The sequence below is a fragment of the Trichechus manatus genome, unplaced genomic scaffold (genome assembly GCF_000243295.1).
Source record: "Trichechus manatus latirostris isolate Lorelei unplaced genomic scaffold, TriManLat1.0 scaffold00091, whole genome shotgun sequence".
Taxonomy (NCBI): domain Eukaryota; kingdom Metazoa; phylum Chordata; class Mammalia; order Sirenia; family Trichechidae; genus Trichechus; species Trichechus manatus.
This window is the reverse complement of record NW_004444027.1, coordinates 5,728,248-5,749,656: the sequence shown is the minus strand read 5'-3', so window position 1 is coordinate 5,749,656 and position 21,409 is coordinate 5,728,248. Positions and strand designations below refer to the sequence as shown.

The 21,409-nt window shown below is 41.2% G+C and overlaps 1 protein-coding gene across 2 annotated transcripts in view; it reads left to right on the top strand.

Moving 5' to 3' along the window:
- The window catches only part of INTS9 (integrator complex subunit 9), a 157,717-nt gene extending 136,751 nt beyond the window's left edge, over nucleotides 1-20,966 (top strand). For both annotated transcript variants that reach the window (XM_004382191.2, XM_023736736.1), the window contains 6 exons: nucleotides 1,048-1,219; nucleotides 4,239-4,363; nucleotides 6,807-6,974; nucleotides 15,277-15,375; nucleotides 16,855-16,992; nucleotides 19,385-20,966. In XM_004382191.2, the coding sequence (XP_004382248.1) occupies nucleotides 1,048-1,219; nucleotides 4,239-4,363; nucleotides 6,807-6,974; nucleotides 15,277-15,375; nucleotides 16,855-16,992; nucleotides 19,385-19,561 (879 nt within the window). In that variant the 3' untranslated portion in view covers nucleotides 19,562-20,966. The remainder of the gene's footprint in view (nucleotides 1-1,047; nucleotides 1,220-4,238; nucleotides 4,364-6,806; nucleotides 6,975-15,276; nucleotides 15,376-16,854; nucleotides 16,993-19,384) is intronic.
- Nucleotides 20,967-21,409: the final 443 nt, after the last annotated feature.

Below are 21,409 nucleotides of genomic sequence, written 5' to 3'. Positions count from 1 at the left end.
CTTGGTAAAGTAGAGGGTCAGCGAAAAAGAGGAAGACCCTCAACGAGATGGATTGACACAGTGGCTGCAACAATGGGCTCAAACATAACAATGATCACAAGGATGGTACAGGACCGGGCAATGTTTCGTTCAGTCGTACATGGTTTCGCTATGAGTCAGAGGCTACTCGACAGCACCGAACAACAACAAAGGATTAAGCAGTGTTGTAGACCATTTCTTTATCTATTAAACAGCCTCTCATGGCAAAACTTCCTTTGGCCTATTTGATGTTGAAGTTCTGTGAATCCTAGATGTTTGTCATCTGATGCTATAGTGGGAAGGTGGGGGTAAGGGCAAGTCAGCAGGCAGGAACCTGGGCAGAGTTTCTGAACAGTGTCGTAAGATGTCATGTAATGCTGTAACAGTATATGGTGTTATATTGGTATGGACCTCAAATTATTAGAAGATTATCAGGTGTTGTGTTGGAGGGGAACTTTTCTTGGTTCAAAGCATAGATTTTTGAGACAGGTTTAAGGCTGTACATGGCATCCTTCTTAATATGGCTCTCTGGTGTCATGAGGACATCAAATCTCCCAAATTTCAGAAAGCCAGTTTGGTCTTTGCCTTTATTGAGATGCTGCAACAACATAAAGTTTATAAAGCTATAACTTCTCGAGGAGTTCCAGACTGGTAAACAGTTTTTCCTGTGTGAGGTGTCTGTTTATTGTTGCCAGAACTTAGTGTTTCACAGCTAACAGCTTCGAAGAGTAACTGTTAGTGAGGACTCTGAGGCAGGGCTCTGGGTGTCAGGTGGCTATTAAAGAATAGCCAGACTAAATCAGGCCATAACAACCAGAACAAAAGTCTCCACTGAGCATGTTAACATCACGAAAAGGACTTGACTTGCCCATCTGTTCAGAGAGTCACATAAGTAAAAATTGTTGGTGTTTATATAATTTTAATAAGATTTGTTTGTATTTTTATTTCTGTTTGACTCACCTTCCCATGCTTTGGTTCTTCCTTCAGCCTATGCAGGCTAACATCTCTCCATATATTTATATGTTCTAGCTCATTCAGACCAATAAGCTGAAGCACTACCCCAGCATCCACGGAGACTTCAGCAACGATTTCAGACAGCCATGTGTGGTGTTCACTGGGCACCCTTCCCTCCGGTTTGGGGATGTAGTCCACTTCCTGGAGCTCTGGGGAAAGTCTAGTCTCAACACTGTCATATTCACAGGTAAATAAAGAAAACAAACAGACAAAACCCTGCCCTTCCACTGGGGCTGTCAGTGAACACACCTACAAGATTACAGACCCACGAAAGGATTTTACAGTAAGGCATAAATGTGGGTATTATTATACCATAAATGCCAAAGAATAAAGAAACTACAAGGGAATCAGTACAATTGTAAAAAAGTAAAAAAAAAAAAAAAAAAAGAGAGAGAGAGAGAGAAAAGTATGCAGTGAGACAACTGTACTGGACAGAGCTTTATATCTGTTCTTTTAGATTTCTCCCTGAGACAGAATTCTACTTTTTGATAGGATTTTGTAAGCTGTTTCAAGAACTGCAGTAATTCCAGTAACCAGTATTGTTTTACCCTTTAGGAATTATTAACTGAGATGTATCTTTCTCCTTTGATTATGCTTTTTCTCTCTGGCTTGCAGTTTTTCTTCTGGAGATGAACCCGTCAGGAAAAGCAAATCTTTTAATAAGGTTAAGTTGGAGTTTTACTTAGATAATCAGTACATTATTTTTATCAATTTTGGGTCTTCAGGCAGCCTTGGGTTTTGGAAATCTCGTGGACTATGGACTTAAAAAACCTTGATTTGAAATCTGGCCCAACTTACTATGTAACCTAAGTCATGTGACCTCACCTTTCTGAGCCTCACTTTCCTCCTTGTAAAGTGGGATTGTTGATAGCTGTCTCCTTGGGTTATGCTGTGAATTTTGTGAACTGTGATATGAAAGCTCTTAGAACAGTGTCTGGCACATAAAAGCTGCTGAGAAAATACTAGTCGCCTTCTCCCTCTTTATAGTTTTCTAATTACTTTTAAGACTTTAGTAGAGAGTCTAGTTATGCCAGCAGCATCCTGGCCAGGGACACTTAGGACCTTCTCTGTGTTCAGCTTGTGTTCAGCTTGTGAGGAGTGTCATTGCCCTCCAACCAAAGACCACCAGGAACACACTTGTAGTTGAAGAGAGTTAGGTTTATTGATGTGCTGCAGCAAGGGAGAACATGCACCATGGTGAGCTGAGGAGCATCTCAGAGGGTGTTAAAAAGAACTTATTCTAGACTTTGGGCTTGTGGTGGGTGATTTTGGGATAGATTCAAGGCAGTGGGACATTGCTCTGGATGGGTGCTGTCAGGAAGCAGGAGTAATTTTATGATTGGGTATCTTGATGCTTATTTAGAAGGCAAGAAGAATGGAGCGAGGATAAAGCTGTAATTGGTAAAGAAGCAGCAGTCTCTCACGTTAGCCAGGATAGAGGGATGTTTGGTCATTTTGTGGTTTGGGCAGCTTTCATATTTTTATGTTCAGACATGAATACAGAGTGGTCTTGTTTTTGTCTTGATCTCTCACGGTCCCAGAGTGGCTTTGTCTGATGTTGGTGTCCTGTGAGATTGCTTATGTTCCACAGGACACCCAGGCCTGGGTGCCAGCCCAGCTCATCTCCAATGCCCAGCTAAAAAGGCCAGCGGAGCTCCCCACTGCCTGGGGCTGCTTTCCCCTTTCTTAGGCCCCCCTTTTTTTGGCCAAAGCAGATGAATTCAGGCCACAAGACATTGATTTCATGCTCTCCAGAATTTCACCATTGCTGACAACTTGCTGATGATCAGGAGATTGTCCAGAGAACATTGTCTGTAATAGGACTCTGAGGTTAAGTCTCTCCTCTTGTTGGTGGGTTATTGACATGACAGGGTCACAGTATTTACATAGGCACAGTAGGAAGTATGTTTGATTGTATAAATTTTCCTTTAGCTAACTAAAAGATATCCAGGGTTATGTGATTGTCCATGACAATTCTGAGTAATGAATTTACATTTAAACTGTCTTATTGGGCTTCCAGAGAAGAAGCTGTGTCATTTATGATGTCTGCTGGTGTGATGGGAATTGTAGCTCTCAGTACAGGTGAAAAGGGAGTCAGTCAGCCCTCCTAAGGAGCCTGTGCTTGCCACATTTTGGAGACTTCCAGGTATTCTTCTTGGGGAAACATGATCTGCTGGTAGAGTGGTAATTTAGATATTAGAAGGTTCTATCAATTATCCCAAATACACAGGATAAGTCAGTGTGTGACAGGAGGGCGTAAGCATGATGTTGGGACACTGGCTGTATTGGAAAGTCATTTATCGCATCAAGAGTGAGCCGGTTTTCTTTTATCACATCAAGAGTGAGCCAGTTTTTTGGCTTAAGGTGGGCAGCTTCATTGAGTTGGGTTGAACAGTTTCTGCCAAGCAGGCTGGCATGGCTAGAGAGAGAGCAAACTCACTGAATGGTCAGCATAGTGCCCACCCGTAGTGTGCTCAGGCTTGCTGACAGCAGTACGATGGTCTCAGCGGAAGCGTTTTGTTGACCTGGAGGTCAAAGTCCATTTTGGTTGATGTTGTTGTTGTTGTTTGTTTTTTCTTCTAGGCACATTCTGTCCAGGAGGAGGTGGCCCAGGACATTGATTTGTCTCATACTGTTAACTTTGAGTACTTGATTAAAGTGGCCTATGCCAGGTTTCTCTGCTGTAAAGTCACCAGTTTTCTCTTTGTATTTAATAAGTAACTTTTGTAGGGACACTGAGACTATGTATATATCCTGTTCTTCATCCAATTTTTATCTGATTTTTTTAGCATACGTTGATGAGATTCTGATCTGAATAAATTATAACTATATGCTGGTTGCCAAATGGTGATTTTTAAATTATATCATTTGCTTTACATTTGTTAAATCTGTCTGTGTTGAAAACTTTGAGTAAACACCTATACTGTCAATTCCAAGTCCATCCTACAGGGTTCATTCTAACCTCTTCCTTTCCTTATTTGTTACTTCTTTCTCTGACAGTAAGAAATCTGGCTCCCATCCTCCTCGATGTTTTTATTTATTTGCTCAATCTCCCTGTGTGTACCAGCCTCTTCCCCACACTCACCATCTGCCTGCCCTGACCACTCTGGCTACCCCTCACTTGGCCCTGACGGCACCAGCCACCTTCTTTGCTGGGCAGCCCCTCCGTTGCCTGCATTTTAAAATTTATTTTCTGTTTTCCTTAGAACCTGACTTCTCCTATCTGGAAGCACTGGCTCCCTACCAGCCCTTGGCCATGAAATGCATATACTGCCCCATTGACACACGACTGAATTTCATCCAAGTGTCAAATTTGCTTAAAGAAGTGCAGGTAATGAAGTAAACCGTGCTTGTGTCTTCACTTGGTGATATTCTTTCTGTGTAGCTACAAATCTCTGATCAAAGGTAGGAGGCCTGCCTAGCTGCATTTGAGTCCTGTTTTTCTAACTTTCTGAACGTCCACAGAATGCTGAGGCATATACTAGTTACCCTGAAAACTTAAAATTGATGATCATTACATATTGAAAGAAGTTTCCTCTCTAAAGACATCAAAACTGGAAGGAAAAGAAAGCATAAACAGTAGGAAGCCTGTCTCCAGTTACAAGCAAATTGTACCCTCCCCCCCACAAAAAAAAAGACAAGTCATTCTAAAAACATGTTCACTATATTGAAAGACAATTTGCCTGAAACATGTATTGGGCCCTTGTTGCACATGTAGGTTAGTACCACTAATAGTGTTGTTTTGCATTTGTTAGAGGTTTTTTGTTGTTTTTGTTTTTTCATTTTGCATTTTCTGTCATAGAGAATGGAAGAAGTAGTTGAGGTAAAGTGGTGGATAAAAGGAAGAATATATGCACAGAGGGGAATGTAGAGGGAAAGCAGGGAATGAAAAATCACTGCACTAGGTCAATTACTACTGACATGGTAAGTTTTTTGGTAAATGGGAAGGAAAAAATGGATTGGAATTGTCAAGGAAGACAGGGTTCACTCTGGTGTCTCTCCACCTAGTAATTCAGCTAGATACGATTACCTCCCTTTATTTGTTGACCTAGTTCAGATCCTCTTTCCTCCCCTTTACAGAATCTTTGACCTCAGGATGGGAGGGTCTAACACAAAACTCTAAGAAGTGTAACAAGAAAAAGAGAAGGATGAAGAGCCTCTGGAGCACAGGGATTATTGATTATGGCGATCACTAACTTTCTTGCTCTACAAGAAGAGAATACGAGCTTTTCCTGGCTAGGCATAATGAGAGCAGTTAACCAATTTTTGGCCTCAGTTGGGGTAATCTGATACCCCACTGTCTCCTAATCAACATGCTGGAAGAAACAGTTAAGAGCCTGTTGGTTTTCATTACTAAGTATAACTACAAATCCCAGTCCCTAAACAAGTTTTGTAACTCTTTAAGCCACCATGTTAAAAAAAAAAAAAAACCCAACTCGTTACTGTCGAGTGGATTTCAACTAATAGCAGCCCTATAGGACAGAGTAGAACTGCCTCATAGAGTTTCCAAAGAGCGCCTGGTGGATTTGAACTGCCTACCTTTTGGTTAGCAGCCATAGCACTTAACCACTACGCATAGTGTGCTAATATTTGACACTGGATGTGACCTGATCTCCACTTTAGGAGAGGAAAACCTAGGAGAAGTCCTCAGGCTATGATTGTGGAGTCAGATGGCTTTGAGACAGGATTATAAAGATACTAACTAGATCAGGAAAAAGAAGTTTGAGGAAGAAGGGAAAGATTAGCCCTAAAGAACAAGTGCTGTTTTAAATCCAACCAGTTAAGCCTGTTAGAAAGTCTTATTCTTCAGGGAACTTGAGGCTTGGTCCAAAAACTCTTATGTAAAATCATTTACTGTATGAAACCCTGTGGGTGCCAAGTTTTCAATTGGTTGGTCTTTGTCTAAAGTATACTTTGGTTTACTAATTTTTTTTTTTTTCTCACAAGTTAACAAAAAGAAACATTTTGTAAAAAAAACGTTCTATCTCATATTCCATGCAAATGATTAAGTATGTGGCTTGACCACACAGTAACCACTACCTAATGCCAGTTGACCCACAGGCAACATAAGAAACTCAAAACCACGAATACCAAACTAGCATGAAAAATCACAGTTGTCACTAATCAGCCAGTAGCCTGTAACAGTAGACATGGTACGTGTTAAAGACTGTGCCCTCAAAGAACTTAGAGACCAGTTAGGAGAAGACACATGGACATGAAAATAACTTAAGTAGTAAAAAAAATTAAAAAAAAAAAAAGGCAAAATAAATCTTTCACTCATCAACATGGCTGGAAGTTCAGGGGTTTTCCCTTAAACTTTTATTTTTCTTTCCCCCCACTGGGCTTGTGTCTTAAGGAGCCCTGGTGGCACAGTCATTAAGTGCCCAGCTGCTAACCAAAAAGTTGGCTGGTTCAAACCCAGCAGCTGCTTCGTAGGAGAAAGATGTGGCCGTCTGCTTCCATAAAGATTACGGCCTTAGAAACCCTATGGGGCAGTTCTGCTCTGTCTTGTAGAGTCACTGTGAGTCAGAATTGACTCAATAGCAATGGGTTTGGGTTTTTTCGTGCTCTACTCTCCTCTCACCAGTTAGTTGAATTTGAGAGGATGAGAGTTAGAAATGGCCTGAAAGTTGCAATAAGCATCTGAAAAGATAGAATTAAGATAGTGAGCTAGCCTAGCAAATGCTGACCTTATTCAGAGTAGGTTGATTTGCTTTACAGCCTTATCTTGTTTCTTTACTTCTCTATTCACCCTGTCCCGCTGGTTTCTCCAGCCCCTCCACGTGGTGTGTCCTGAGCAGTATACCCAGCCACCTCCAACCCAGTCCCACAGGATGGACCTGATGATTGACTGCCAGCCCCCTGCCATGTCCTATCACCGGGCCGAGGTTCTTGCCCTGCCCTTCAAACGTCGGTATGAAAAGATTGAAATTATGCCTGAGGTGAGCCGTTTTCTTTCTCATGGCTAAACTCAAGTTTCCACCTGAGTCTTTTGAAGAAGATTGTCCCAGAGATGGCTTCCTTTTGGGTTTGTTTCAAATATGAATGAACCAAAAAACACAGACCCTTAAGCAAGTAACCAGGAAGAGAGATGGAATTTTCTGAGCTTTCTGTTTTTTCAACTAATGAAGTAACAGCTGTTAAAGTCAGGACTGCTGCTTATATTAATGTTTAAGCAGTGCAATTCAGTAGGCCAGGTCCCAGGCTAGAACCCTGGGATCGAAATGCTGATGCCAGCTCTGTCCTTAACTTCCTTAGGGGTTGTGGTCTTTCTTGTCCTTCCTAGTCCTCATTTATGAGTAAGCATCGAGTTTCATCGAACTTCAAAGATAGATGGAGGAGATAAGAGTAACCAAAATGTAAGGAATCTATGCTTATTAGTTATATCCATTTTAGCATATCTTAGTTTTGATCTAAGTAAATATTTTGTACTTGTATAAAAATCTTAGCCTTTGTCTTGATAGGGAAAAAAGTAAGAAGTGTATTGTACATGTGGAATATTTGAGATACACTGTGAGAAGGAAGACAAGAGAGTCAAATGGCCCATCTCCTGCAATTACGGCGTATAAAACTCTGTAGGAAGCTACTTCTGATTTTCTTTTGCCTTTTGAGATAGCTTCAACATGTTTTTTAAAAAACAGTAACAAGAGGCAGGAAAACTTACTAAAACTAGTGTCCTCAAAGTTATTTTTGGAGTTTGAAGTTCAGAAATAGTATCCAGATATTGGATTTGAACTTTAAAACTACTGCATGTTGCTCATTTCTGTGTGCCCTGCCAAAGGCTGGTGGTGGGCCCAGGACAGGGACCAGGTACTGTACTCCCCACAAAATGGGGACCCGGTTTCCAGTATATCTAGTCCTTTCCAGAATTAACCTTTTGAACTTTTCTTGTTTTTTAATTAAGAGCAGTGGATAAAGGAGATTCAAGCCAATTCCAATAATTAAATAAAATTGATTGAACAACACAAAACTAACGAGCTTTTTAAATGCAAGAAATCCTGTTTTTCATTAAAGCACACATAAGTAGAAAATTGTTCACATTTTATACCCCTTTCTGTTTCATTCCTGGTGCTTGGGAGGGAGCATCGCAGTGTGTGTGCTTTCAGCACCAGTATATAGTAGGAGTAAGCGGAAGCACAAGTCCTGTTGTGAGCCTAGACTGGAAAGATGCAGACGTGAGAAAGCAGAGGAGGAGATCCACCTTCACAGGGACCTCCCTAATGAGTTAGAACAGTCCACTGTCGACTCTCTGTGAGAATATAGTCACTGGTAGCAAATCTTCATCCTTTGAGGTGAGATTTGACTACTGAAAGCAATTTTAGAAAAGTATTTGTAGTTATGTCTGGTGATCAAGATGGGGTAATCAAGCTAGGTGATAGAGTTTTCGGCCAAAACCAAATTATACCTTCAAGGCAATGATATAAATTTTCTTATAAGCCTTATAAATTGGTTATAAAGATAATTTTTTAAAAGGGGGAGTCAAAAACATTTTAAGCAGTAAAATTTTATAAATATATGCATAGCTCCTCAAGTTGACTACTTTGAAGGTCATTTGGATGTTTGTGGTCTAATAATTCTTTAAAAAGAAAAAGAGTATTAATTTTTAGTTTGAGCTTGTGAATTCACCAGCTTGTCCTTGTAGGCAAACATTTGGCTAACCAGCTGACTTCCATTTCCCTCTAATTATAGCTCATTCATGAGTGAGATGGTCAAGGCTGCCTCTCTTGTGAATTTCCTTCAGATGCTTGCTTTACACTTTTATAAAACGCAGTTTGCTTGGAGCTTAGCTGTAATAGCACTTCCCTTTTAGGCTGTATCCTATCAAGACCCAAAAGGATACAAATTCTTTCAGCTCTGAATTCCAGGTTACCCTTTTTCCCTGTTTCACTGGTCCAGCCCCTTGGCCTCCCTATTTAATTATAATGAAAATAACTGATACTTACTGAGCCCTTACTATGGGCCAGGACCTGTACTAAACACATTTCATGGATTATCTCACAACAATCTTATGAGATAGGTACTATTATTAGATTTTATGTGGTCTCAACTGGCAGGGAGGTGTCTCTTCCATCTCTGAAGACACCTCAAGTGATACTGGTACATTCGTTTCTGAAAGTTAATTCCTAACAAGGGTCACAGATTTAGTTCTTTAACCTAAGCAAGAGTAAAACTCACAGTTTGACTCACGTTGGGACACACCACCTGCAGCCTTCCTGCTCAGATCGTTCTCTCAGCTCTGCATGCTGTTGGGCAGTAATGTTCAAGGTGCAACCCCAGAGCAGCAGCAGCATCTGGGGACTTGTAAGAAATGCAGATTCTCAGGCCCCACCTCAGACCTACTTAATTGGAAACCCTAAGGGTAAGGCCCAGCCATCTGTTTTGTCAAGCTCTCCAGGTGATTCTGATGCACAGTAAACCCATGCCATCGAGTTGATTCTGACTCATGGCAACCCCATGTGTGCAGAATAGAAATACACTCCATGGGGTTTTCAAGTCTATGACCTTCCAGAAGCAGATCACCAAGGCTTTCTTCCAAGGCACCTCTGGATGGGTTCAAACTTCCAGCCTTTTAGTTAGTGGTCGGCGCTTAACCATTTGTGCCACCCAGGGACTTGTTGCTCAATCCAGTATGAGCAGACTGGCAGCTTTGATTCTGAGATCCTGCCCTATGCCCACCTATCTGCCCTTGCAGACCTCTGGCTCACCAGTTCAGTCTTCCTCTCAGCAGAGGCTCTTTTTGACCAGATGTCTGCCTGAAGCCTTCTGCTGGAACTTTGAAATAATGACTCTTAGCTTTAGACTCCTGGTTGCCCAACCCACTAGGTTAATATTGCCTACAGTTGGGAATTTTTGTTTTGTTTCTATAATTTGTCATTAGTATGTTTTTTTTTGGATGGGAGCAGATTTCCCACTCCAAGAATGGGACGAGTTTTTGTTTCATTGTTTTTAACACAGAAGTAGGCGGACCATCCCTTCCGGTTGTTATAGATGTTAAATGTGTTTTTATGATCTTGCTTTTCATTTTCTGTACGTTTTGTTCATCTTAAAAGTAAAAGAAGCTAGCCCAGTGTCTGAATATTTTTGTCAGTACAGGTACACGTGACTTAACATCCTCCATACGTTGCTTTCTGTGAAGTAGGGCATTATGCGATTTAGGCATTGTGCGAACACCATATGAGCCCACTGACAAAGCCTGACAGTTGTATCCGTTGGGGACTTTGTGCGCATCCAGGCCCAGGGAGGGAAAGGGTGGAAGGCTCACAGGGACGCAGAGAATTGACTGCTATAGCAGGTGTGCAGGTACCGGGAGTAACAGCTGGCAGTGGTGCCCCAGGCCCAGCCAGTGTCCCCACCAGCACCCATGGCAGGAGCAAAGCAGACTGCAGTGGGAGTGAAAGGCTGCACAGCTGCTGGGCAGGTGAATGAAGCCAGGAGGGAAAGGAGGAGGAGGAGGCACTGCAAGGATTGGGATGCCCCTCAAGTCTTGCTGGGGGTTTGGAGTCTTTAAAACCATTAAACGGAAATAATAAAAGATCTGCTTTCCCTTAAAAAACAAAAACAAAAAAACTTACGGGACCATGGATATATGTGCAGGCGGATGTTGCCTGAACGGACATTTTGCAGCACATGACTATCTTCACATTTTAGCTTAGTATTTTACAGCGGCTGGGGCTGAAGGCTTATATTTCAATTTCAATACTCCAAGTCAGCAGCTCTCAAACTTTTTGGTGTCAAAACTCCTTAAAAATTAGGAACCCAAAGAACTTTTGTTTATGTGGGTTATATCTATAGATATTCACTATATAAGAAATTAAAACTTTTAAAATATAGCAGTATAATCCCATTACATGTCAAGATAACTAAAATATTTTTTTCATGAAAATAAATTTCAAAAAAAATAGTAAAAAGAGAAGGGCACTGTTTTGTACTTTAAATCTCCATAACATCTGGCTGTAGAAGACAGCTTGACTCTCACATCTCCTCCTGCATTTAATCTGTTGTGATAAATATGTCATGTAGCCTCTGGAAAATTCCACAGAAAACTCATGAGAGAATGAGAGTGAAAAAGGCAAATCGCATCTTAGTGTTACTGTGACACTAGCACTGACCTCACAGCTCCCTGAATGACTCTGGGAGCCCCCGGGGCCCCGGGACTCCACTTGAGAACCACTGCTCCAGACAGGCATCTTTTATTTTTAATACTCCTCAGTCTTTTCTTGCTTTTATTTTTATGACTCTATCTTTTATATGGAGCCCTGGGGGCTCAGTAGTTAAAAGCTCAGCTGCTAACCAAAAGGTTGGCAGTTCCAGTCCACCACCTGCTCCTTGGAAGCCGTATGGGGCAGTTCTACTCTGTCCTGCAGGGTCGCTATGAGTCGGAATCGACTCGATGGCAATGAGTTTGGTTTGATTTGGTGTTATCACCTTCCCTTTCTCCTCCACAACCTCCCACTGCAAGGCTAAAACACTGGAGCTAAGCTCAACAGCTGTCCCTCAGATCTCTGGATTGTTCTCACTAATAGTTTTCTGTTGATTCCACTTTATACAAGGGTAGAGATTTCCATCATTCTTAAAGTACAGTGTAAGATAGAACTAAAAGTCTCATTTGATTTTTCCTGGAAAATGCATCTGTGAAATGAATGGGTTAAAATCTTACTGATTGGCAATAATCAAAAAAATAGAAATTAACAAGTGTTGGTGAGGATGTGGAGAAATTGGAACCCTTGTACATCACTTGTAGGAATGCAAAATGGGTCAAGTGCTCTGGGAAAAGTTTGATAGTTCCTCAAAAAGTTAAACATAGAATTATCAAAACAAACAAACAAACAAAAAAACCCACTGCCATCGAGTCGATTCCGACTCATAGCGACCCTATAGGACAGAGTAGAACTGCCCCATAAGGTTTCCAAGGAGCAGCTGGTGGATTCGAACCGCTAACCTTTTGGTTAGCAGCCATACCTCTTAACTGTTGCACCACCAGAGCTCCAGAATTATCAGATGACCCAGCGATTCTACTCCTAGTATCCCACTCCTGCCTAAGAGAATTGAAAGCAGTAATGCAAACAGATACTTGTACACCAGTGTTCATAACAACATTATCCAAAAGGTGGAAACAACCTGTGTCCATCAACAGATGAATTTGAATAAACAGAATGGGATCTATACATACAGTGGCGTATTATTCAGCCATAAAAAGGAATGAAGCAACATGATGAACGTAATTTACGTCACTGAATTGTACATATATAACTGGTGAAATCGCAAGTATTTTGTTATATATATTTTTACTTACTGATGATGATTAAAGACCACAGCCATCAGTATGGATTACACCTCAACATAAAGAAAACAAAAATTCTCACAACTGGACCAATAAGCAACATCATGATAAATGGAGAAAGGATTGTCAAGGATTTCATTTTACTTGGATCCACAATCAACACCCATGGAAGCAGCAGTCAGGAAATCAAGTGACACATTGCATTGGGCAAATGTGCTGCAAAAGACTTCTTCAAAGTGTTGAAAAGCAAAGATGTCAGCTTGAAGACTAAGGTACGCCTGCCTAACCCAAGCCATGGTGTATTCAATCACCTCATATGCCCGGGAAAGCTGGACAATGAATAAGGAAGACCAAAAAAGAATTTACGCCTTTGAATTGTGGCGTTAGCAAAGAATATTGAATATACCATGGACTGCTAAAAGAACGAACAAATATGCCTTGGAAAAAGTACAGTCAGAATGCTCCTTAGAAGCAAGGATGGCAAGACTATGTCTCTCATACTTTGAACATGTTATCAGGAGGAATCAGCCCCCCAGAAGGACATCATGCTTGGTAAAGTAGAGGGTCAGCAAAAAAGAGGAAGACGCTCAACGAGATGGAGTGACACAGTGGCTGCCACAGTGGGCTCAAGCATAACAACGATTGTGAGGATGGCACAAGACCAGGCAGTGTTTTGTTCTGTTGTACATAGGGTCACTATGAGTTGGAAATTGATGGCACCTAACAACAGCATATATTTTTACTACAATTAAAAAAAATTTTTTTAAAGGAATGAAGTTCTGATACATGCTACAACATGAGTGAACCTTAAACATTATACTAAATAAAGGAAGCCAGACATAAAAGGTCACATGTTGTATGATTCCAATTACAAATGTGCAGAATGGGTAATAAATCCAAGAGACAGAAAGCAGATAGGTGATTGCTAAAGGCTGGGAGGAGGGAAGAATGGGAAGTGAGTGCTTAATGGGTACAGGATTTTCTTTTGGATTGATGAAGATATTTTGGAACTAGAGGTGGTGGTTACACATTGTGAATGTATTAAATGCCACTATATTGTTCGCTTTAAAATGGTTAATTTTATGTTTTGTGAATTTCACCTCAATTTTATAAAAAATCTCATTCCTGCTTTTTGTGTTTTGCTGCTACTAATGGATATTGTTTTCATCCTTAACTGGAAAGTACATCATTTATTCTCTGCAGCTTCCTTATACATCTTTTTTTTTGGTCCTCATCAGTACAAACTGGGAGATGTGACATGTCAGTCCTCACAGGCCTGTTCTGATGGAAAGTCCTCTTCCTGGGATAGCAGGTGGTTGTTGGAGGCTTTGGGCAGATTTCCCTTCTGGCTGAGCTGCTACCTGACATTTTCAACCTTTTTGAAGAGCCGTACCTCCCAGGAGTCTTCTTGGACGTAGTTCATGGACTTGCCCAGGGAGAGGATCTCATCCTCTTGGTTCCCACAGTGCCATCCCTAAACCTCCGAAGCCAATTCTTTGGCTTTTGCCAGTATTGTCTGTGACAGGAATAACTGCTGTGTGAGAAGGAAAAGAATATGGATGGAGACATTTAAGAACAGGAACTGGCATTGCCAAGAGACTGGCACATACCTGTCTCCTCAGTAAAGAACATTTCACACTATATACATTTTCTTACTTCATGAAATAGTCCTCACATGCCATCTGTCAGTCCCTTTAAATATCCTAAGCTGCTTCCTCTGTCCATTTGATACTAATCTTCTCGTTTGCATAAATGGAATTTTTCATATTTATTTAATTTTGGTTTTAAATAAGGAAGGCTTGGATAGGTAGGAGGTCTCTATGTAAGAACAATAAGTGGCTAAACCATAGTGTTAGGGGTCCTGATAATATCATATGCTACTGCCAGTATCTAGGGTGGGGAGAGGCTGAAGTTCCATAGAAAAGGATCCACGTCAAACTCAGGTATTCGGGAAAGAGAATGGCCTCACAGGTAAAAGCTGTGTGTTCCACCTGTGAGAGAAGTCAGATTTCTAAGAATTAGAGAACTCACTCAGTCTTTCTCACCTGACACTAGCCACCTGGAGAGGTGATAAGGATGAAGAAGGCAGCCAGACTAAGGAGGGACATAAAGGCCAGAATGAAAAATCTGTACTTGATATGTATTTTGAGTAATGGGAAGCCCTTACAGGTTTTTGAGAGCTATATCAAAGAGTTAAGAGTTGTTTGGAAGCCACATGAAAGCAGTATATGACGGAATGGAGACAAGAGACAGGTGGGCCATTTTGAGGCTGTTGTAGGAGTTCAGATAAATAGTGCTCTGACAGGGTGTTGGCATTATTTGTGGATTAACTGACAAAAGGGAGAAGCAGAGTAGGCCAACAAACTGGAGTCCCAGCATGCACTGAAATTTGGTTGCTCTTGGATGGCCTCTGCTGTATAGCCTAGAGCTCTCCATGAAAAGTACCCAAAAGATACTGTACCACTTGGAAAATTGGAATCAGTCACTCTTCCTCTTCTCAGTTCATCCATCACCACCCCCTATTACCTACTCTGTCTTCTCTTACCTCTTTATTGTGAGATAGAGTAATTGATATGTTTTTTATTAAAAAAATTTTTCACCTTTCTTCCATGAAGTTATTTAGTCAATTTTAGGCAGCAATAATGTAAATAAAAATTTAAAAAAAAAAATCAATAATGGTAATCAGTAAAGGCTCAACTTTATGATTCTTTACTTGATAATTTCAACAGATCCTGTTTTGCACGGAATACTCAGCCACGTAGCTGGGCAGAGCGTGTGGGGTGTAAGCTTGCTGAATGTGGTGTGCTGACCCTTGCATATCAGCATTCACTCCGAGCTCCAGATGGGAGGGGGAGCTAACGCCCAATGTGGCCTCACAACTTCTCACATTGGGTAACACAGCTGCCACACCCCTTTTCCCTCACATTTAGTGTGAGCCTACTGAAATCCTTCTCTACTTTCAGCTTGCAGATTCTCTGGTGCCCATTGAGATTAAGCCTGGCATTTCCTTGGCAACCGTTTCGGCTGTGCTGCATACTAAAGATAACAAGCACGTTCTTCAGGTATCCTTTTAGAGGGTGGGCTAGGCTTGAATCTATGATGAACCTCCTGGGCCTTGAAGACTAGCCACCTCACTGCGATCATAGCATCTCAGCCAGCTCCCAGAACACATATTTCCCAAATCAGCACAAAATAGAGACGAGGCTACTTAATGGGTTATATTTGAAACAGTGAGGCAGGCACTGCATATAGATTCTTTCCTACTAATGTCTCTGGCCACATGGCTCAGTGAGATAAAAGGGGAGAGAACATGTTCACGCAATGTGGCCACACATGGTCCTGAGTGCTGGTAACAGCTCTGAAAGCAGCAGCACCACTTCTTCAGATTGATTAGGTAGCCATTCATTGAGACTTCACCCTGAGCACTGTGCTACATGAGCTGGGGACTGTGGGGGAGACTTAAAAAAGTAGAAGGACAGTCCCTTCCCTTAGGATGCCCGTAAGTACAGAGCATACCTGTGTGAAGCAGGGAACGCCTTTGGGGGCCTGCTAACATGATGAACAAGCTCGCATACCGCTGGCCTCCACAGCACTCTGTGCCTCCCTTGCATCGTGCGTGTGCTGCCTGGTAGTGTAGATATTTAGGCACTTGTTTTATTCCCCTTTAGAAAAAAATCCTTCAAGATTTGGACTGTTTACCTTTGTACCTCTGCATAATATGCTGACCAAACCAAAAACCCAACCCATGGTCATCAAGTCGATTCCCGACTCATAGCAACCCTATAGGACAGAGTAGAATTGCCCCATAGGGTTTCCAAGGAGCACCTGGTGGATTCGAACTGCCAACCTTTTGGTTAGCAGCTGAACTCTTAATCACTACACCACTAGGATTTCCAATATGCTGACAGCTGCTGCTTATGTAAACTTACAATAGCCTGGCACTGTGCTAGGTCCTTAACGTGCATTATCTTATTTAATCTTCACAAGATTCTACCATTACCATCTTACAGGTTATTTATTTATATATTTGTTTACTTATCTATTTATTTACTTATTGACCTTCAGTTTCTTGACAAAGTTTCCACAGCCAGAAAGTAGCAGGATTTCAACCCGTATCAGTCTGGTCTTCTAGCAGATGGCCTTAGCCACTGTGCTGTTACTATCCCTGCAGTTGCCAGCACAGTTTATTATTAAGAATTTATTTAGCAAATACAGAACTGAATTGATTGAAAATTAAAGCTTCTTGATAAAAGGCAGAAATCTTAGCTAAATAAGATGTACCATGTGGTATAGATTGGCATTAGCCTATTTGTGTTGTGAAGGACTCCAGATGGAACCCTTAGCTAACAGTGAACCTGAACTCCAGTGCCTGCTGAGTCTGCACACCACGGATGATTCAAGGCCTCTGTATCAGAGAAGAGATTACCACAGGATAGGATGGACCCACTCAGGGACCAGCCAAGTTCTAAATGTGACCTGCCCTAACCCCTGCTTCTCTAGATGTAGTTCTTGATGAGATTCATGTTTTCTTTTTGTGCTAGCCCCCTCCAAGGCCCACCCAGCCCACAAGTGGTAAGAAGAGAAAGCGGGTGAGTGATGACATTCCTGACTGCAAAGTTTTGAAGCCTTTGTTGAGTGGCTCCATTCCTGTGGAGCAGTTTGTGCAGACCTTGGAGAAGGTGAGTAAATTAAGTTTATACTATGTAAGGAATATAAGCTGTCCTTTCTGGTGCTCATCGTGACACCCTTGCTTCAAGGAATATATGTTGTTGCCTTAGCCTCCACTGTCTGAGCTACTGGACCATGGTCATGCCAGGAACAGAGCCAGGGAAGAAATTACAGAGTTGAGAGAAGAGAATGCCCTCCCTCTCCTTCTGTGTCCCAACTGTTTCTCTACCAGCCCTTTCCTTACCATCAAGTACTAGGTAGCTAGAAAAATTCCTCTTCAAATCCCATTTCTTATGGAAACTAGACTGAGGAAAAGCTTCTCTTGAAAAACGCAGATGTGACAGGTTGGGCAGGATGGGAACAGCCGGGCTGAGGAAGAACCATCCCCTCAATCCTCACTTGCGTGCAAGAAGACCCCTTCCGGACAGGAAAGCTGGTGATAGGGAACCCGTGGTTGAGTAAGGATAGTGCTGATGTGTTGTGAGGTTGTTAACCATTGTCATAGGGCAACATGTGTACTAAATGTTTAATGGGAAACTATTTTGTTCTGTAAACCTTCATCTAAAGTGAGAATAGCAGCACAATTGGAAGAATGTAGTCGATATCACTGAACTGTGCATGTAGAAATTTTTGAAATGGTGTTATCTTTGGCTATGTATATTTTCACCAAAAAAAAAAGGTCAAGAAGGGAGAGGGTTGACATGTCGTGGGCTTGTTAACCAGTGTCATAAAACAATATGTGTACTACTGTTTCATGAGAAACTGTTTGTTCTGTAAACCTTCACCTGAAGTACAATTAAAAAAAAAAAAAAAGACGATGACCCCTTCCTGTCAGAGAAGACAGCACGCCTATTCATAGGACCTGTGGGTCTCTCTGGGCTGAGCCAGGATCAAGGCCGGAAGTGTGGGCAGAGGGCATCGGTGATGCTAGATCTTTGGTGGTTTGGGAAACGAGCCCAGCAATTCCCAGATAGGGCACAAAGAGAACAAAGTGGGTGGACATCTTGGAGAACACTGTCCGGCTGTCCATCCTACACCCTCATCCCTAATAACCTGCTTCTCCAATGAAAGTTATTCTTGCCAGAGTTTAAAAATATATAGTTAGATATATTTAGTCAAAGTTAAATTTTGGCTTCAGTCACAGGACTTTGGAGACTGTTTTCTTATTAGGATTATAGAATCCTTGATATGAAGGAATTGGCTAAAAATAATATTCATGCTGCTTCTTGCAAGAACTGCAACTAAGTCCAGTAAGTAATTACAGGAAAGGAAATTTTCTTCTGTTAAACTATTAGTAACTGCCTTTTGTCCAAACTAAGTATCTCAATGACTAGGTTCTTTCAAATCTTAAAGTAAATGCTTTCTTAGAATTTTTCTCCATTAGTTTTTTTTTCCTCATACAATTTTTTCTCCATTCATCTTTTCATTTCCCCCCAAAGAAGAGCCAACTTGTCGAATTCTCTTAGACACACTATGTGATACAGGTGAACTTACTGGCATTTGCCTCCCTCATGAGCTGGAAGTGGTCTTGGTCCATACTGACAAGTCAAAAGCTCGACTTACATTTTTAAAAACTTGAAACAACTTGCTTCCCAGAAAGACTTGGCTTCTCCAGGAATTAACCCCTAGGACTTGACTTTGAATGTTCCCCTCTGCCGTTTCTGCCTCATCTCCTTACTGCAGGAGGAATGTTAGTAACTGTCCAAAACCACAGATGTGCTTTCCGTAACTAAATGTGGAGCATCTCCCCAGATCAGTGTCCTTTACCTGTTTTGTGTCCCTTTCAAGCAGGTCAGTCTTCTTTCCACTTCTTTTCTTCTCAACTGGATGTCTGATTTGTAAGAAACTTCTTTAATCAGCATTAGAAATAGCTAGAGAGGTATTTGCTATGCTATTTTATCTCCTCCTCCCTTGAGAGGGATTTGCCAAATCCCACAGTCACTGATGTCTTGCTGTCAGGATTGGCATTTTCCTGGGAGCTCAGAAGAACAGCTGAGGCTTAGGATGGGGCTTTGTTAACAGGGAACATGGACTTGGTACTGAGGCTGATGATAGGAACAGCCTAGAACACAGGTGCTTTGATGTGCTCCTCAAATAAGTCAAAAAAGCTTAAACAGGTTGTGGAAATTCTGTCATGTGTTGCATGAGATTTTGCATGTTTGGGGACACCTTTTAAAGTATATGAACCTGTGGTTGACTTTTATTGCTGTAGTAGTAGGCCCTTTTAAACTAGTCTAAAGAGTTGTATTGAGCAGTATCAAAAATGCCATTTCCTAAAATGTTCAGTTCAGTCAAGTCTGAGAAGTATTTTTAGAGCCCTCAGTTGCTGAAATACCTTCTCAAGTCAGTCCCTTGCTTTTCAGAATACCCATCAATCTCCCTTTCTCTTTTCATTTGGAGCAGCATGGCTTCAGTGATATTAAGGTGGAAGACACAGCCAAGGGCCATATCGTCCTGCTACAGGAAGCAGAGACACTGATCCAGATTGAGGAAGATTCAACTCATATCATTTGTGACAGTGACGAGATGCTCAGGGTGCGACTGCGGGACCTCGTCCTCAAATTTTTACAGAAGTTCTAAATGGAGTAGCTGAGCCATTTCCACTTCCATGAAATCCTACAGTCTGTCACAATGGCTGCCCAGCACAAGTCAGCTGAGGAAGGAGACAAAAAGCTGTTGGATGTCTTTGTGATGTCTCTGCTTAAGTAATGAAGAAGTGGCTCTTGAGTGACATAATCTGAAGTAATGACCACCATCTCCCGGCCTGGATTCCTAGCACTGTTTCAGGCAAGAACTTTCCATTTAACTTGAGACTCATTTTCTTCCCATTTCTGGGTCTCTAGAGTAGCCAGGATGGTCAGGCAACAAGCTGAGGAGTAGCAAAAGTGACAGATACAGCTTTCCAAGAGTCTAATAGTGGAAGGGAAGGTAAAAGATGACTGACTGGTTGTCTTATGTGTCATGTTTGCTTTTCGTAGTTTCTCATGCCTCCGCTGGGGGACTAGTCTTTGATTTTGTTTTATTTGTTTGCCTACAGTGCTGGACCTAAAAAGAAAGATGATCCCCAAAAATTAGGAAAATGAACCCATCTATCTGTATTTTATATTGTGAGACCATTTTGTTAATAAAACTTATTTTTTATACAAGTATCTGTACTCTGTTGAACCTACAATGTTTACATTGATTTAGTAATGAAAATATACAGAACAGCATACATGTCAAAAACACCACAGCATTAGGTCTTATAGCCTAGCATTGTTTCCAGAAACGCAAATATATTTTTTCTTAAACAACTGTATGAAAAGGTGCTTAACTTACGTGAGCTATGTCTCTGAAAAACACCGCCATAAATTGATAACACCAGCCTCTATTTTATGAGCTAACAACTAGCTCAGGCTCCACTAGTTGATCTTTGCTGATCACCAACTTTCCCACAGATCATCAAGATTCTCTGCCAGGAGAGCATTTAACTCAGATACCCCTGGACCCACTAGTAATCATAAGGTTTTAGAGAAAAATAACTCCTCACAAAAAATTACTACACTTGACATAATGCTGCTTCTGAATTGTTTAAAGCAGATATTTACCAGATTACATCTAATCTAAAAGATAGCATCAGTTATAACATATGCCAATATTGCAAGTATTAAAATGTGAGGGGAAAAAGGTGGGTAACAAGTCTCCGTATTAATGAACTATAGTAGTAGGCCCAGCTCAGCCTACTGTTCTCACCATCTTTTTAGACTGGTTGAAATTCAGTCTGTAGTCAACCCTTCAAAATTCTGCTAACAGCTGAGCATCACAAAGGGATTTAGTGGTCCAAAAACTATATAAAACTACTATGGAACTAAAGTACAACCCCTTGAGTATAACCCACCTGAATTTAGAGACGATCTCAAGAATAATTTGACACATTGAACACTAATGTCCAAAGACAAGACAAGTTATGGGATGACATCATACATGAAGAAAGCAAAACGTCATTAAAAAGAGAAGAAAGAAAAGACCAAAATGGATGTCAGAAGAGACTCTGAAACTTGCTCTTGAACATAGAGTAGCTAAAGCAAACGGAAGAAATGAATTAAAAAAACTGAAGAAGATTTCAAAGGGTGGCTCGAGAAGACAAAGTACTATAATGAAGTGTGCAAAGACCTGCAAAAGGGAAGAACATGCCCAGCATTTCTCAAGCTGAAAGAATTGAAGAAAAAATTCAATCCTCAAGTTGCAATACTGAAGAATTCTATGGGAAAAATACTGAATGACACAGGAAGCATCAAAGAAGATGGAAGGAATACAAAGTCACTGTATCAAAAAGAATGATTGACATTCAACCAGTTCAGGAGGTAGCATATGCTTAAAAACCAGTGGTATTGAAGGAAAAAGTCCAAGCTGCACTGAAGGCACTGGTGAAAAACAAGTCTCCAGGAA